This window comes from Leptonotus elevatus, chromosome 12 (genome assembly GCF_054856555.1).
Source record: "Leptonotus elevatus isolate MCC_2025b chromosome 12, RoL_Lele_1.0, whole genome shotgun sequence".
Classification (NCBI taxonomy): domain Eukaryota; kingdom Metazoa; phylum Chordata; class Actinopteri; order Syngnathiformes; family Syngnathidae; genus Leptonotus; species Leptonotus elevatus.
Genome location: NC_141250.1, coordinates 17,582,236 through 17,599,730, shown reverse-complemented (window position 1 = coordinate 17,599,730; position 17,495 = coordinate 17,582,236). Strand labels below are relative to the sequence as shown.

General features: G+C 40.6%; 1 protein-coding gene across 3 annotated transcripts in view; it reads right to left on the bottom strand.

The window, feature by feature from the left end:
• The window catches only part of lrp2a (low density lipoprotein receptor-related protein 2a), a 55,039-nt gene that overhangs the window by 16,185 nt on the left and 21,359 nt on the right, over positions 1-17,495 (bottom strand). For 2 of the 3 annotated variants that reach the window (XM_086091871.1, XM_086091869.1), the window contains exons 30-54: positions 17,253-17,481; positions 16,452-16,629; positions 16,131-16,259; positions 15,354-15,520; positions 14,713-14,856; positions 14,485-14,594; positions 14,192-14,369; positions 13,903-14,116; positions 12,726-12,965; positions 12,329-12,517; positions 10,394-11,326; positions 9,266-9,431; positions 9,027-9,185; positions 8,307-8,596; positions 7,960-8,160; positions 7,767-7,793; positions 7,639-7,674; positions 7,328-7,570; positions 7,119-7,244; positions 6,748-6,867; positions 4,632-4,763; positions 4,216-4,417; positions 3,849-4,144; positions 1,501-2,167; positions 63-233 (exon numbers count right to left, since the gene is read on the bottom strand). In XM_086091871.1, the coding sequence (XP_085947997.1) occupies positions 63-233; positions 1,501-2,167; positions 3,849-4,144; positions 4,216-4,417; positions 4,632-4,763; positions 6,748-6,867; positions 7,119-7,244; positions 7,328-7,570; positions 7,639-7,674; positions 7,767-7,793; positions 7,960-8,160; positions 8,307-8,596; positions 9,027-9,185; positions 9,266-9,431; positions 10,394-11,326; positions 12,329-12,517; positions 12,726-12,965; positions 13,903-14,116; positions 14,192-14,369; positions 14,485-14,594; positions 14,713-14,856; positions 15,354-15,520; positions 16,131-16,259; positions 16,452-16,629; positions 17,253-17,481 (5,547 nt within the window). The remainder of the gene's footprint in view (positions 1-62; positions 234-1,500; positions 2,168-3,848; positions 4,145-4,215; positions 4,418-4,631; positions 4,764-6,747; positions 6,868-7,118; positions 7,245-7,327; positions 7,571-7,638; positions 7,675-7,766; positions 7,794-7,959; positions 8,161-8,306; positions 8,597-9,026; positions 9,186-9,265; positions 9,432-10,393; positions 11,327-12,328; positions 12,518-12,725; positions 12,966-13,902; positions 14,117-14,191; positions 14,370-14,484; positions 14,595-14,712; positions 14,857-15,353; positions 15,521-16,130; positions 16,260-16,451; positions 16,630-17,252; positions 17,482-17,495) is intronic. The other variant, XM_086091870.1, reaches the window with a different exon arrangement.

Here is a 17,495-nt window from a genome sequence, read left to right as displayed (position 1 = left end):
TTAAAGTTGCAAGGTTCAAAAGTTTCTATTGTAGGCTAAGCGACGAGAGTTTATGGACTCACTCGATGTAGTTCAAATGAGCGTCGGACCAGTAGAGTTTGTCATTCGTGTAGTCGATGGTGAGCCCATTGGGCCACTCGATCTTGGTGGTGATGACCGCCACTTTGTTGGTTCCGTCCATTCCAACTCGGCCTATGAAAGCTTTGTCACCCCAGTCGGTCCAGTAAACATAACTAAAAAGAGGCAAAATCTGAATGAGAACTCATATAGCAATCAAACCCTGTTTCAAATGTGCATGAGGTGGAGTTCGTTGTTTATCACTGGGGGAAGGTGATGATTAAGATTTTTATTTATTTATTGATTAATATCAATAATACTGTTTTAAAGCGGAGTTTACAATTCCCCCCAAAAAAACTTTCATTATAGGGCTGTCACTATTGAATTTTTTTTTAAATTGATAATAAAAATACAATTGATTATTCTGTCAAGTAATCCAATAATGGAGTCAAATTTAGCTAACAATGAACTCATTCACTACCATTGATGGCTATAAACGTTAAAAAATTAATTTGAACTATTTCTATTAGTTTAACATTTTTTTCCACTTTTGTTGAAAGTCTAGATTTTTTCATTGTACATTTAGTTTTGTGCATAAAATTTGTGATTAAAGTTTACTAATTAAAAACTTTAATCACCTGACGGCCCGAATTTTTAATAAAATTTTCTTTTCTTTTTTTTAAATTCATTCCATGCTGTTGACGGCTATAAACGTCAAAAATTTATTTGAACTATTTCTATTAGTTTAACATTTTTTTTCCACTTTTGTTAACAAGAGTATGAAAACCTAGAATTGTTTTATTGTACATTTAGAACATATAGAATTTGTGATTAATCGTGAGTTAACTAGTGAAGTCATGTGATTAATTACAATTTTTAAAAAATTAATCGCCTCTTGCCCCTAAGTTTGAATAATCTTTTCTTTTTTTAAATGAATTTATGGCAGTGAATGAGTTAATATAAAAAAAGCAAATGTTTGCAAAGGTCTTATTTTGATTAAATACAAAAAAAATAATAATACGTTGATGAAGGTCTGCATGCAGGAATCAGAGAAAATTTACTGTTGAGAGACTGAAATTGGAGGATTTGGATAATTTTAATTCAAACAATGGCTCTAAAAGATTACTTGGTTATTAAAATAGTTGATTAATTAATTAAATAACCAATTACTTTTCTCAGGTGTACTTTCATATTTGTGCAAGCAGTCATTATGACTTAACAGTAGTACATGATAAAATAATCAGCCGTCTGGCACAATATTGTGTCTCTAATTTGAGATGCTGTACAAGGAACTGCCACATCTGAGGAGAAATAACCAATTAGAGACCAAAAATGTGACTGGGTATCAAATCATCAGTACATACTCTTCAGCACGGCAGTAAAAATTGTTGATCTTTGCAGAGGATAAAGAATCATCTCAATCATGACATTTCTTCTACTCACCCTTGTTTGGGATGCAGCGCAACGGCTCTGGGGTTCTCAAAGCAGTAAGTGTTATTCGCATCCACGCAGTGTTCAGCCAGTTTCTTCTCAAAACGACCGTCCAGTTCCGACACTTTAAGGCAATCCATGAAACTATCCACCCAATAAAGTTTCCTGGCGATCCAGTCGATGGCAAGGCCCTCGCCGTGCAGAACTCCGTTGACCACCACTTCTCTGTTGCTGCCGTTGAAGGACATCCTTTCAATCACTCTACGGCTCACGTCGATCCAATACAAGCGCTTGTCCACGCGGTCAAAGTCCATCGCCACCACGCTGGTCAGTCCCTGGAGTATCAGCGAGTAGGCCTGCCCGTCCGTCGACAAGTTCCTGAGGTAGTAGCGGTTGCTGAAGATGAGGTAAGGCGAGATGTTGCTGTTCTGGCGGCACCTGCGCCCGTCCGGCTCGCGGAGGAAGCCCGGGGCGCACTTGCAGACGTACGAGCCCACCGTGTTCTCGCACACCTGGCTGCACACGCTCGGCGTCTCGGCGCACTCGTTGACATCGTCGCACGTCGTCCCGTCGGACATCAGGCGGTAGCCGCGGCGACAGGCGCAGATGAAGCTAGTGGGTGTGTCTGTACAGTTGTGGTCGCAGCGGTGGGTGGATGGGTCCGTGCACTCGTTGATGCCTGGGATTAGGCAAGCAGCGGAAAAAATATGATGCAATCGATCCATGGGAGCTGAGACGGTTAAGTGAAATTCACACACCTCTTCAATTTGCTTCATTTTTATTGCTTTGGTGCTTTTTAATGTCAAAAGAAAGAATTCGAAGTTTGAGCCGCTTAGCTCAAACTGTTTTCGGGTCTTTAAAGTTTGGGTACCACGCCACAGAATCTGCTCATACAAAATAGCATAGGTGTGCTATTTTTAGAGATATTAACCCTTTAATTGGATTTTTTTTTAATGGAAGCAAGCAAGGCATTTTTAGGACATTTTGGGAGACCATATCTTGTAAACATTTAGTGTTGGTGGGGTTTCAACTGATTTATCATCATATTTGGGATATTTATTATGTATTCAGAGAGCTTCAAATTTACCATTTTGTACTTCAGGCCACAGGTCGCTTTTCATCAACATTTTGAGCCAATAAAAACGTTGATGATCCAAATCCTTCACTATGAACTAAACCTTTCATATAGTCCTATTTTCAAAGTAGGTCACCTGTTGTTTTAACTGCCTATTTATGTTTCTGGCAGTAAAAACAGACCCAAACTTTTAAAGGCCATAAATCGAAAACCATTCTTTCTTTTGATATCATAAGAAATTAATAGAATAAAATTCTGGCAAATGGGAGAAATGTCACTGGGTAGGTTCTGGGGATTTGTGTGAATTAACACGGAATGACCTTCAAGTGAACCAAGGTACGTTTTAGGCCATTTTAGCTCAAAAACATTTTGCTGTAAAATGAGTTGAATTGAGTTCAGGCTGGGCTAGGATTAACAAAAAAATCGAATAATCGATATTGAATCGATTTTCCTTTTCAAGCCTGATATCGATTCATAAAAGCATGAATTGATTATTTTGTCTTTTTCCCATAAATTCATAAGAAAATAGATTTTAAAACCCTTATTTTTTTGTATCTGACTGTTTAAGTATTTTCTCATATTTATGAAAAACCTGACTTATTACACTTTAAGACAATTCAGAATCTTTTTAATATACCGGTACACGATTTACATTTATTGAATTAGAATTATGAAAATATATATATAATATAGTGATTATAACGTGTTACTTTCATTTATAAACTAAATCATTTAACCAGTGACTGCATCCGCAAAATGTAATGTTTGTGGAGTTTTTATCATGTACTTGATATTTAAGAAAAATGGATGTTCCATAATTAATCAATATCGGATTGAAGTGAAGCAAATTGAAGAGGAAAAAAAATCAAAATCAAATCCAACTGAACTCTCGTGAATTGAAATCAAATCGATTGAGGAAATTAGAATCGATACCCAGCCCAACTCTATACCCCATAAAAATGATCACTTTAAAAAGTCACACACTCTAAAAACAGTTAGGTAAAAAGTAACCCAATTATGGATTTTAAAAAATGGACCGATCCACGTCATGGGTCAATTTGACCCAACTTTCTGGGTTGTTTTATACAAAATTACCCAATTTTTTGTCTCAAGAATCTAATCAATATTTATGAGTTGTTTTATGCTGAAAGACACATTTCTTGACTCCAACTTGTGTCAAATCTGTCCATTATTTTACTCAACTGTTTTTAGAGTGGGGGCGATAACAGTTATCAGGATATCACAGGAAAAACAAATATCGGATACACAACAGTATAACACTTACCGCATCCTTTCTCGTCACTGTTGTCGGAGCAGTTGTCGTCCCGGTTACACACCTGGCTCAGCGGGATACAGTGTCCGTTGTCACATCTGAACTCTCCCGTGGGGCACGTGGGCGGGGGAGTTCGGCACACGTGCTCGAGCTCGTCCGACTCGTCTCCGCAGTCGTTGTCCCCGTCGCAGACAAAGTCGTGCGACACGCATCGGCCGTTCTGGCAGGTGAACTGATGCTGTTGGCACGGCTGGTACGTGCAACCCTGTTCGTCGCTGCTGTCGCCGCAGTCGTTTCGCCGGTCACACCTGATTTTGAATAACGGAGCACGATGACGTCATGGCGCCGTCGTCGCAAAACGAGTATTATTTGGCGTAACCTGTAGGAGCTGCGTATGCAGAGGCCGTTGCTGCAGGTGAACTCGTTGACGCCACAGGATCTCCGCGAACAGTTCTGATGCTCATCCAGCGCATCCGTGCAATCTGCGTCTCCGTCACACACCCAGTCTTGAGGAATGCACTTGCGCTGAGGCGGTTGGTTGTTCGCGCAGGTGAACTCTGCGCTTGAACATGTGCGGTTGGCTGGATGCAAACAGAGAAAGATGATTAGGAGAAGGGTGAACAGGCGAGGGCGATGACCCGGGTGTCACGGTCCGAACATTCCTAACTGTATTTAAAAAAAAAAATGAAAAAACAGGAAGGCGTAACTTCAAAGACCAACCTTCACAATAATGACATTTTCAGTGAGCGGCAGAATGAAGAAACTGATATTGACGATAATTGGTATCGTGCATACCACAATTGTGCCGCTGGTCTTCATCGCTCATGTCACCGCAGTCGTTGTCGCCATCACAGATCCAGGAAGTGGCGATGCATCTGCCGTCGTCACAACGGAACTGGTCTGCATTGCACGTCCTGGCTAGCGTGGCTACAGAGACAAATTGAACATCAATTCAAGTTATGTTACTACACAAATTCTGTCAGTACAAAATGGGTGGAAATCTCATGTTTGTTTTTTTATTGATCCATCCTCACGTCATCTTATTTTCACGCATTATTCAGCAATTTAAAGTGTTGAAAATAACTTTAAACAAATCAGCTAAATCTCTTGAATGCTCAACAGTCTGACAAATGTTGCAAACACATTTTTTTTTAAATCCTCTATTTTCAATCTGTGGGAGCCGTGTGGCATTATGTTGTCTCAAGATTGAAAGTCTGGATGAATTTTTGACGATAACGAATGATAACAATTCGATTATACACATTTGCGTAAGCCTCTTTTGTTAAAAGTCGAGGGTAAGTGTGTGCAGATTCATTTCTGCCACCGAAACTGCTTCGTCAGCTCATTGCTGTATTTATTGCATCACTCGTGGCTCTAAGATTTTTTTGCTTATTAAATTAACGATTAAACATTATTTTGGCTTGGCGATGTATTGATTTTGGTACTTAACTCATTTGCTCCCAAAAACTTATAAATACGTTCTATTTATATATATACATGTTTTAAGTGTCCCAAAGACGCATTTATACGTTTTTTTTCATGTTGTTGTTTTTAATGCTAGAGCATACAGAAGGCTTTGATGCAGCCTCTCAACAGTTGAAAAAATTGTAGTAACGGCCAGCAGGTGGCAGCAGAGTATAAGAGATCAACCAGAGCCATGTTGGGGAAAAAAACTCAATTACTAACAATTCTAAATAGATTTGTGAATAATGATGAAATTTAGCTATATTCTAATGATAATTGCTGCCAAACTGAAACAGGTAGAAATATTATTATTTTTTCCTGATGAAAGAAGAGACTCTAATATTTCTTTTGGTAGATTCCATGTTTTTATAGCAATAGAACACAATATTCTGCGGGCCTTGCAAAATCAGTCAAAACCCAATAAAATAGCCGGGAGTGAAGGGGATTGCTTCTGTGAAAATGGCTGGGAGTGAATGAGTTAAAGGGGAAGTCAACCCCCCACCAATATTTTTCGACTATAATATGTTCTATGCAGCTGCATTGGTCTAAAAATGCCGGTATTCTGGTTAATATTACATTAGTGGAATATGAGTTAAGAAGCAAAACCCAGCCGTTTTTATCCGTCTCAGGGAGCAGCCATTTTGTCAACTTTAGAAAACAGGTGAGCTGTGATTGGTTGTTACCTGAGCCCTGAGCAACTGTGATGTCAAGTGGGAAAATATAATAAAAAATATAAAAATAGCTGGATTTTTCTTCATAACTCTTTTTCCACAAATGTAATATCAGAATGTCATGTTTAGACTAGTGAGGTCACATATAACATATTATTGTCAAGAAATGTTTACGGTTGACTTCCACTTGAACAGCATAGCAATACGAGGCATAATTCCAACTTCAATGATGCAGTTTTAGTAACTCACGATTGTTTTTGTTTTTTATTTGCCGAAAAGCAGTGATTTTGGAGATGCGAGGATTCCGCCTGACAGCGATGATATGTATTTTTGTAATTGGCACATTTTTGATCAAAGATAAAGTGGGCAATGCAACACTGCAACAAAATAGCCCTAGTAAGTCCACATTCCCATGCATGGCGAGCTAGCTAAACAAAAGCCAAAGTGAAGCTAAATGACCCCCGCAGGACAAAAGGAGGTTGGAGGGGGTGCGCCACAGTCGAATCCAACACACAATAGGAGGCCTGGCTGACCACCTCGTCAACAAAGAGATACACCGCACAGACTCACACTCTCCGCCGCATCACTCACCACTTCTTAGATGGGCGGACAGGCACAAACACACACACACACACACACACACACACCCCCACACACACACACACACCAAAAAGCGGGGGGAGGGGGACGTGACGGTGGTGATGATAAGTTCAGACACACAAAGCCAGCAAAGGCCATTAGAGCTATTTGGGGTAAAAGAGTTGTGTGACACTCACTGCAGGAGAGGGGTTCATCAGAGCCGTTGGCACAATCGGCCCCTCCGTCACAGTACCAGTGGGCGGGGATGCAGCGACCGCTGGAACAACGGAACTCGCTCTGGGAACATGTGGAGGTAGCTAGGTGGAAAAAAGTGAAAGATCATGTCAATAATTTGGGAAAATTATAAAAATGATTCCCGGATTAGTTTTGGGTTATAATAACACTATTCGCCACTAGATGGCAGACATTGCTTAGCTAAGCCACGGCAAAATGTGTCTTTTCAGGTAAATAGGAACAGTATATTCAACAAAATTTGTGTCCTCCAAAAACATCTAAGAATAGAGAATACCTATTGGATACAAAATTAGTTAGCTGGCGTTATGCTCACCGCAGTGCGTCGGACTCTCGTCACTCATATCTCCGCAGTCGTTGTCGCCATCGCACAGGTATGAACGCGGGATGCAAATGTTGGTCGACTGACACTTGGTGTGCTCCGGCTGGCAGGTTCTTTCAGCTAAATAATCAATTCATACATTATGAATTATATATATATATATATAAATATATATCATTTACAAATAATCGTATTTTACTCACGGCAATTTAGCTCGTCTGAGGTTCCGTTGTCATAGCAGTTATTGATGCCGTTGCAAACATAATCCTTGGAAATACAGCGGCCGTTGTTGCAGGCGAACTCTGCGTTGGGGTCGCATTGCCTGAACAGACAGCCAACCTCGTCGCTGTTGTCGCCGCAGTCGTCGTAGTGGTCGCAGCGGTAGTGGTACGGCACGCATCGCCCGTTGCCGCAGGTGAACACGGTTGGGTCGCATGTGTGGAAGGCTAACAAATGGAATGCGTGACTTGCAGGAAAACGCTTTTGGCAGACAGGCATTGAATGCTTAAGTTACCTGACAAGGCTACAAACGATGACAGGAACTGAGGCACTGCATGCAAAGATGTAAGTGGTTGTGATTAGTATTGATTTATTGCTAAGCGCTTGTTCATTAAATTGTAGTTAAGGAGTAAGCATACACACCAAAATAGTTGAAATCAGTCTTGACTCCTAAGAAGCAATTATTTTAGAGTGAAAGACAGCTTGTTAGTAAAAAAAAAAAAGAAAAAGAAAAAAAAGCAGGACTTTGACAGTGAATTTTGCACTCATGGTCAAACAAGGGAGAAAATCAACACAAGGGGAAAAAAAGAAGTTGACAAATGTAAAGACGCCCTACCACAGACTCTCTCCAGCTCATCGCTGCCATCTCCACAGTCATTGTCATTGTCACACTTCCACTGTGAACGAATGCAGCGGCCATTCAGGCAGGTAAACTGTCCCGGCTGGCACCGAGTGCCATTATCAAGGATGCAGTGCTTATTGTCGGCGAGGTACCAGTGGCCCTCTGATGGACAGCGACACTCAGCTCCATTGGGCCCTAACAGGATCACAATTCATGTTTTTATTTTTTTATTAAGTCATTCACTGCCAGCCCAGGAAAAATGGATCTTTGACGTCTACAGCCGGCAATGGCAGTGAATGAGTAATATTATGCCGGGAAGACAATAATACAAATATTCATACCTGGTGTACAGATATGACTGCAGCCTCCATTAAACTGCTCGCAAGGACTGACACATTGCTGCTGCTTCCCGCTGGCCATAACATGGACATCCATCGGCCGAGACGGAAGGTTCTGAATCATTACCGTCGGGTCGGAGCCGTCGTGTTTGTTGGCACGGTAGATGCTACGTGTGTTCCAGTCAGTCCAATAAAGAAACTGCCCAAACATTGCCATGGCGAACGGGTAGATGGCCGTGCTGACGATGACCTCCCGATTCAATCCGGTCAGAGAAGAGCGCTCAATTTTCTGTCTGATGGCGGAGCAAAAACAACAAAGACAGCAATACCTGTGAGGAGGATTTTATACATTAGGGGTGCACCGATCAATCGGCCAGCTGATTTATCGGCCCCGATTTCCTTAATTTTGGAGGATCGGTGATCGGTCGATCCCTTAAAAATCTCATCTCCCAAAAAGTCAGCCACTGTTAAAACCCATTTGTAATATTGCACTGTTATTGTTCAATGTTTTCCAATAAAACAAGATTGGAACACTGAAGGTATATGTTGCTTGTAATTAAAAAAAGAAATTGGTCCCGGCAAAAATCGGGATCGGCGGGTCAGACTTTTTAAAAGATCGGGGATCGGCCAGAAAATTGTGATCGGTGCACCCTTATTATACATATTTGCAACCTAACTGCTAGTTAGCCACAAGTCAGAATACAACATTTGATTTAGCCTTACAAGCTAGCATCAGCCCAATACAGCCGCTCCTCTTCATAGTCTAAGCTCAGTCCATTGGGCCACACCAGACTGCTGTTCACAATGTCTCTTCGGAAGTTCCCACCTAAGGTAGCGCGCTCGATCTTTGCATGGGTTCCCCAGTCCGTCCAATACATGTATCTGTCCGACAAGATAGGATTCAAATCAGAAAAGTCAAAGCAAAATTTCAAGAAACAATGTACAATGCGGGAAAGCCTTACCCCCTGCAGGGGTCCAAAATGATGGCCCTCGGCCTGGACACGTGTGCAATAATAGTCCTCTGAGATCCATTCACAGACATTGAGCTGATGCTTTGGTTAGCATAGTCGCTGTAGTAAATCCGTCTATTTATCCAGTCGTATGCAATGCCGTCAGGGGCTCCTAGATCTGTCACATCATACAGTAATAACCACAGTTACATTTGAAAATCATTGAGAAGGATCTGAATTTCCACATTTAATTAGGGTATTAATCGGTGCCATGCTTCAACACACTTATATATGTGTCACATGGTGTTCCACAGGGTTCTAATTTGGAGCCCCTGCTGTTTTCATTGTATTTACTGCCCCTGGGCTTCACAAAACAACTCTTTCTTTGTTGTTGTTGTTGTTGTATTCAGTTACTTAACTCAAACTAAATTATTTTGCGGCCGACCCAACATTTTGGGTTATGCATTTAAACAAAAAAGTTGGGTCAAAAGAATAACCCAACACCCACTGATATCGGCATGTACATTTTTTAAAACACAAATGCCAATCTTGACTTTGTTGTAATGTCTTAAAGCATATTTATTGAACAATTTTTCAGACTTTTCAAACAAAATGTAGAAGTAATTTTTTTTATTATGTTAAAGAATAGACATCCTTTTAAATTTCTAACAACATTTTCAGGGAGCTCTGAAGGTTATCAGTACGTCTTAAAAAGTTAAATGGAAACTTAAACAAGTAAATACCATAGCTCTCTATAGTTTTCTAAAGTAAATATTTTTTTCCAAAATTTAAAAATACCTGACATCTTAAACGTTCACATTATTTAGTTTTAATGTCGAACAAAAACAAATGGTTCAGAAGGTTCCCAGGGTCAGCAGCATCTCTTATAATGTCATCTGAAAATTTCACTAAGATTAAAATGGTTTTAGATTTACCTTTTATCGGCCGTCAGATTTTTTTTAAAAATGCCGATACCGATATTCGTTAAAAAGCCCAATATCGTCTTGCCGATTATCGCCGCCGATATCCCGAAAGTGCACACAAGAATCTACAAAGTTCTCAGTCTTTTTTATAGTTAGAAATAATCTAATAAAGTCCCTTGACAGGGTTTTAAAGATGATAAGTAACACTGTTGCCTACCTGAAGCCACCACGACTGGAGCTGAAGTGGGAGAATACAAACTGATGTAGCTGATCTTGCTAGCTCCCGCGCCTGAACTCTGAGTGAAGTAGATCCTTCGGTCAGTGAGGTCAAAATCCAGCGCCACGGAAGTGCGTGGCACATTGACCACGGGGAAGGGCACGGCGTGGTCTTCTGGGTCGAGGCGTAAACTGCGCACTGTGCTCTCCGTAGTGTAGATGAGATAGTCGTCCTTTGAAACCGCACAGCTCTGCTCATCTGCTGCGAGATTCCCAAACGCACACGCGCATTTTCTGGATGCGATGCCAATATCAGTGGCTGGCAGAGCAAAGCAGAATTGGGCACAGCCTCCGTTGGCGTTGACACAGGGGTTATTGTTAAGCTCGTGGGCTGTGGCTGGCTGCATGCGCCGGTCAAAAATGCTAACATCTCTCAGCATGTTTATGTTGTCTCTTATGACAGCAGGTTGCTCCGCGCTGCCGGGCTCCTTGCTTGCTTGGAAGACCTTTTTGAGGTTTCTGTCCACCCAAATGATACTCCCTTGAAACACGGTGATCCCGTAAGGAGTTGGGTAGCGACTGCCGTAGCGCACCACCTCTGTTTCCCCTCCTTGGGGGCTGACTCGGGCAATCATATCCAGAGAGTCATCAACCCAGTAGACATATCCACTTTCCTGATCCAGAGCTAGACCCCGCGGGGTGATAATTCCAGATGATACTAAAATTGTGCGGTTGCTTCCATCCAAGAGTGCTCGTTCAATTTTGGGGTTCTGGCCGTAGTCAGCCCAGAATAAGTATCTATTTCGAGGGTCTACCACGATGTGGCGCGGCATGTCCGCCTGGGTTTTCAACAGGACCCTTCGGAACGGAGTGTCCAGGCGAAGAACTTCAACGTATGTCTCTGTCAGGAAGGCGTTGGTGAAATAAAGGTTTCCTGGGGACAAAGTTAACAGATTTCAAGAATCTATTTTCATCATCATCATCACCATCAACATGCATTGACGCTTGTTGTTAAATTGTGTATTAAAATTATTTTCACAAGCAATGTTAAATAAAAAAAATAAAAATAAAAAATAAAAAATATTATATATATATATATATATATATATATATTGTATTTTCACATTCAACAATACATTTCTTTATTTGGAATTTATTTAATTTAAGTTGTATATTTTTATAGGATTTCAGCTGCAATTATATACTTAGAATTTTGTTGTTATTGTTTTTTAAATAAAATAGTTGTTTCCCTCTTCATGAATCTGACATTTAAAATGGTGCCTTGAAATACAAGTTTAATTAGTTTCATGTAATCAAATTCAAATCGACATTGCATTGCAGTAGAATGCAATTTTCAAAAAGCAAAGGTTGCAATAAAAATAAATCCGTTTGTCAGTAGTCTTCATTTTGTATATATAGAATTCTTATTTATTTATTTAGTATGCAGATAATTCAGTGCTTTAGAAGTACAATCCATGTTTACTTATTGTATCATGAAGCAGGAAAAAGTTGAAGTGATAAAGCCACACAATTTTTGCATTATTGCGTTAATGTGACTTGTGATTTATTGACTCATGTTAAGGCCACTGTGTGAAGTTGACATAGTCAACGCTTAAAAGACTGCAACTCAAAGTGGTTAGTAAGTTAACTTTAAATGGAAGTCGATAAATAAACTGTCTTTAATATTAATTCATGAGTCAGTTTCCTTTATCTAGGCGTAAGTGTTACCTATAAGAAACCATTTATGCATAATAATCTGATAATGCTTTCTGTAATACAGATTAGTTGTGGTTTTTTTTTGCTTGTTTGTTAATAAATACTTGGGAAGAGGACCTTAAAAAAAATTGCAAAAAAGTAATTAGATTACTTTTCAAAATTGTTCAGCCCTAATAAAGAGTGACGTATGTCTAAATGGTAGGAAATAAAAACAGCATACCTGCAGCCCAGTCCACAGCTATGCCCCGTATCCCATTTCGTCCTATCCCACTTGTCACTACACTACGTAACCCCGAGCCATCTGTCTTGATTCTTCTGACCCCGTTCTGTGCTGTAACCGTGCTGCTGAAATCACACCAGTAGATGTAACCAGATGCCATGTGCACATCGACGTGTAAAGCATTACGGCCTGAAAGAGCAAAAATAATCTCATTAGAAGCCATGACATGAAATGAACTAAATGTTCACTTTTTAAAGTCAAGCATTATCACGACAATATCTCATCTTATGTCACAAACAGTATCAAGAGTTTGGTCCCGTTCTTAAATATGAAAAATAATAGCCCTTCATTTGGTTCTCTACACAAGTTTAGCATCTCACACTAGCCAATGACTGACCTCGCCCTGCCACTGGCACCATAGCTTCCGAGTGGTCCGCCCCTTCGAGACTGAAGCCTTTGATAGCGGATAGCGTGGAAATGACAACAAAGGACTCGTAAGGGGCGCAGGTCGAGTTGTCAGCGTTGAGTATAAAGCCTGTGGCGCAGGCACATGTGAAGAGGCCCCGCGGCCGTGGCAAGCACAGATGTTCGCACGCAGCCATGTTGTTGGTACAGCCGTTGGTTGTGCCCGCAGAGGCTGAATATGGATACAATCAACAATCAGCAATTTACAAGAAACATTGACAGTTTTTTTTTGTGTGTACTCACTTGCCACAATACATTGGTGACTTAACATAAAACTTTAATTTGTTCCATGACCATGCATCTCAAATCATCTTTCATCATTGAAATGAATGGAAATTCCATGAATCCGTTCTAGCCTTAGCCCCTCAACGACCCAACATGACACTCTATTATATTGTACTTTACAAAAACATTGAGTAATATCAAGATTTAATGCTGCAATCCAATTGATTGTGCTGCTCCTTCTGGTGTGTCCATCTTGGCCACCATGAGGTATGATAGAACGGATATGCAGACACAAACGAATAAGAATAGTACTTCTACTACTAGTACTGTCAGTGACTCAGTAAGATGGAGTAATTAAATAGGTAGTTTGGAAAATGAATGAATGAATCAATAAATAAATGAATGTGTTGGTCCACAGTTTGTGTTTGAATATCAATTGCTTTTTAATAACACACTATTGATGCTAACTATTAGCATTAGCATGTCAATAAAATGTTCTGTTATACATAAGGCAACATTTGGTTGTTTTAAATACACATGTAATTCGCTTTGTTTTATGTTTACAGTAGTTTAACAGTAAACTTCAACTGGTAATGGCATTAAACAACGTGAAGACTCATGTTTGAAGATTTTTTCACTACATGTCAAACTGCTGTTTATTGTCAAATGAGTAGATTTAAACTCAGGCACCACTGTATTGAACTGTCCTATGTAAAAAAAAAAAAATTATCCTAATGAGGTTAAGTGCTAAATGAAAAAAAATCATGAATAAATGATTTATGCACATTAATACTGTATTTTGAATTAATGAGGGGATGAATAATAGTTAATATATCTGTGACATTGTACCTAATATTTAGTCTATTGATTTTCTTACTACTCACAATCTCGGTAATGGACTTTCAGAACTCTGAGTCCAGACACATTATCCCGTAGCACAACCCTGTCGGCGCCTGTGGACTTGTCCGTGCGCTCTATGACTTCAAAGTTGCGGTCGGTGAAGTAGAGGAAGTTCTGATAGACGGCGACACCGCAGGGGTGAGCCAGACCTGACACCAGGGTGACGCGGTTAGTCCCGTCTGGATCCCCACGTTCAATCTGTGGATATTCACAATTAGTGTCTGTGGCTGTCTTACAGAATACAGAAAACGTGTCGTTTGATTGAAGACCGACCATGCCAGTGCTTGTAACAGCCCAGTACAGCTTGTTCTCTTGAATGTCCACAGTAAGGAACTCGACGTGGTCCAGGTTATTGGTGAACAGCGTGACAGGGTTCAAACCATCCATGTCTGCAGACGCCACCTTGGCAGGGATGCCACTCTCCGTCCCTTGGTCGGTCCAGTACAGTTTGCTTAAAAACATGTAAAGGATGACGTTTGTCATGTGTACGAGCTAGCTAGAACCTTGTCGAGCAATCGTGAAGGCTCAGTGTAAGTGGGGAAGGCTTGTTGTTAAATAGAGCTTACCCACGTGACGGGTCCACAGCAATGCCAACAGGACTGCCAGCGCCAGTTGGAGAGCCATTATTTGTGATGAGAGTTTTTCTGTACTGGAACTCCCCTCTCAGCTTCAAAACCTGCACAAAAAGGTTCAGTTACAGTTCCTGCGGGTCTTACAGGTTTTTTTTTGTGTCCTTTATTGCACAATATAATGGAACAAACTCAAGTTTTTGAAAATGGTCTCACGACTCTCACCTCAATCGACTGTGTTGACGGGTTGGTGTAGTAGAGGTTTTCTGATATCCAGTCCAGGGCCAGACCCACAGGAGATCCCAGTACGGCTGCAGGTGCAAACTCTGTCCGATTGGTACCATCTGACTTCACTCTGTGGATCTCACCCTGAAAGGTAGATAAGGATACATGACAATGATGTCACTGTTATCACATACACAACTTTATTAAATCCAATCCAAAAAAAGATACCTTTAGCAAAATAATCTTGCTCAGTTTTGATTGACACTGCTAGAGAGATGATCCATTTAATATTTAATATTAGGGTGTTGTTTTTTCAACACAAAGTGGGACACAATCATGAAGTGGAACGAAATGTATATTATAGACCTATTTTAAACCTTTTTTTTCTCCCAAATAAATAAACTGAGAAGTAGGACATGACATTCACCCCCTTTTCTCTCAGTGCAGCCAACTGGCTTCAGAAGTTCCCTGATGACTTTTGAATGATTCAAAATGACTGATAATGTTAAATGTAATCTAGTCTCCATTTAAAAACAATAACTTCAAGAGGGCTAATATTACCTAAGGCACTGTACCTTTTGCCACCGTTTACAGTATTTTTTTAGCAAAGACAGAACAACCAATGGATGACTGCAACTCACTGGGTGCTCGACCCAATAAAGGGTCTGTTCACTATCATCAAAGTCAACGTCATAGCCGTTCTGAAGCCCAGCCACGGGCACCATTGCATCATTGCTTCTGTCGTCCGGGTTCAAGGAAATGCCGTAAATGATGCTGTCTCTCACCACCACCAAGAAAGGATCCTCAACTATGAAAATAAATTGGAAAATAAACACATTTTAATACATTTTTTTCTCCTGAATTCTAAAACACAGCTGTAGGTACACATTTCCTGAGACTTATCGTCTACTGATGAGTGAAAGTATGCTCCACAATCTTATTTTCTTAGTCAGCACAGATTAGAATCAATCAGTTGTTGAGGGGCAATTTCATTCTTGGATAATCATTGGCCTCTCGGGAGACCATGTTGGCTTTCATGTCCTGAAACGTGAGATGAGCTAAGCTGTCCACAGAAGAAAACTCCTTGGACTAAAGGCTCCTTTTGTCTCCTTAAGACTTCGGAATCATATAGGCGCATTTTTTTGACGTAGCTGGCAAGAGGCTCCTAAATTAAAAAATATAGGGGGAAGAAGCCAGACTGGCATTCACACAAAATTCTTATCTCCTACTACACTAGTACTTCCTTTTAAATTCTGATTAAGACTTTAGAGCAATATAATTCAATACAAGTGCTGTAGTGCGTCACATTAAAGGTCAAATATACAGTATGTCATGATTTGACCATCTCGTGTAGAAAAATAAGTTAATCAAAATAGCCAAGTAAATACAGTTATTATCTGAATCAGCTCGATACATACTTTTGGTACATGTGACTTGATCCACTGCCAGTGTCCACCCTGAGGGGCACGCACATGAGTAGAACCTTGGCCCAATGGCTGACAGCAGGCAGATGTGAGTGCAGGGGTTCCGGGAGCAGTGATTGGTACCTACAAGTGAATCACACAACCATAAATGTGAGAGTAAATGCAACTTTTTACTGCTCACTAAAACGATTCGCGGATAACATTTGGACCCAATTAATAGAGAAAGTTCCGCATTACTTCTCAAGGTGCCAAACTAATTCAACCTGCCAGGAGAGAGGTTACAATGCAATGCAACGCAGCATGTCTCTGCCATACCTGCTGGTTGTCGGGCTGGATGCATTGCTACAAGACCCATGGGCTGAGGGAGGTTGAACAGCATCACTGTCTGGTTCTCCCCATGCCACTTATGGGCTCGCATCACGCGATTGATGTATCTGTCGGTCCAATACACAAAATCCTCAAAAATGGTAATCGCGTGGGGGTGTTGAAGAACCTTTTTTACAGAGAGTAGCAAAGAAACAGAAGAAAAAGTGTCTTAGAATATTCAATTGAAAACTTGTATGCTTTGACTGTGCATAAAAGGCCGCTTTACTAACAATCCTGAATTTATTGGCTATTATTACAGAGTTGAAGTCGAGTCATCAACCCTATAACATATTAATCAAAACAAAGCTGTCAGGCAAGTAGACTGCTGGTTGTCCATGGAAATCCGTAACATAGTGTTGCAAAAGTCACTATAGACAGACATGAGCCAATTAGCATTTGACAATGTAGGTTTTTCAGTTTCCCACCATTGATGAAATGCTGAACTCTTAGAGCAGTCACTCACGCAAAGCCAGGGAAAATCTTTCCGGAGGGTTGCACTATATACAGCTAGTCTTCAAGGCATTGGAACGGGAATGCATGTCTAGCAAGTAAAACTGCAATGACTCCTCTGATGATACTAAACATATGAATAAACTCGGTTTGTTTCCTGTAAATTTGAGGAATTTATTAAAAGTGACTTTCAGGACACCCTGTATATGTACCATATAGGTAACCGGACTGGATGGAACCCCTGAATTCAGTAAAAGTTGTGGCTCAATGTCTAATATGTGACTAAAGTCATGGACTCACCAGATCACTGGCCAAAACTTGTTTTCTATTCTTTCCATTATAATCGCAGTAGTCTATGAAATCCAAATAGGCGTCAGCAAAGTACAACAAATTGTTGGGATAGTCTATGGTAAGACCGTTTGGCCAATACAGTTTGTTGCTTATGATGATGGTTCTCAGTTTTCCGTCCATGCTGGCCCTCTCAATGTGGGGGTTCCTCCCCCAGTCAGTCCAAAATATCAGGTGAGCGCTGCAAAGAGAAGA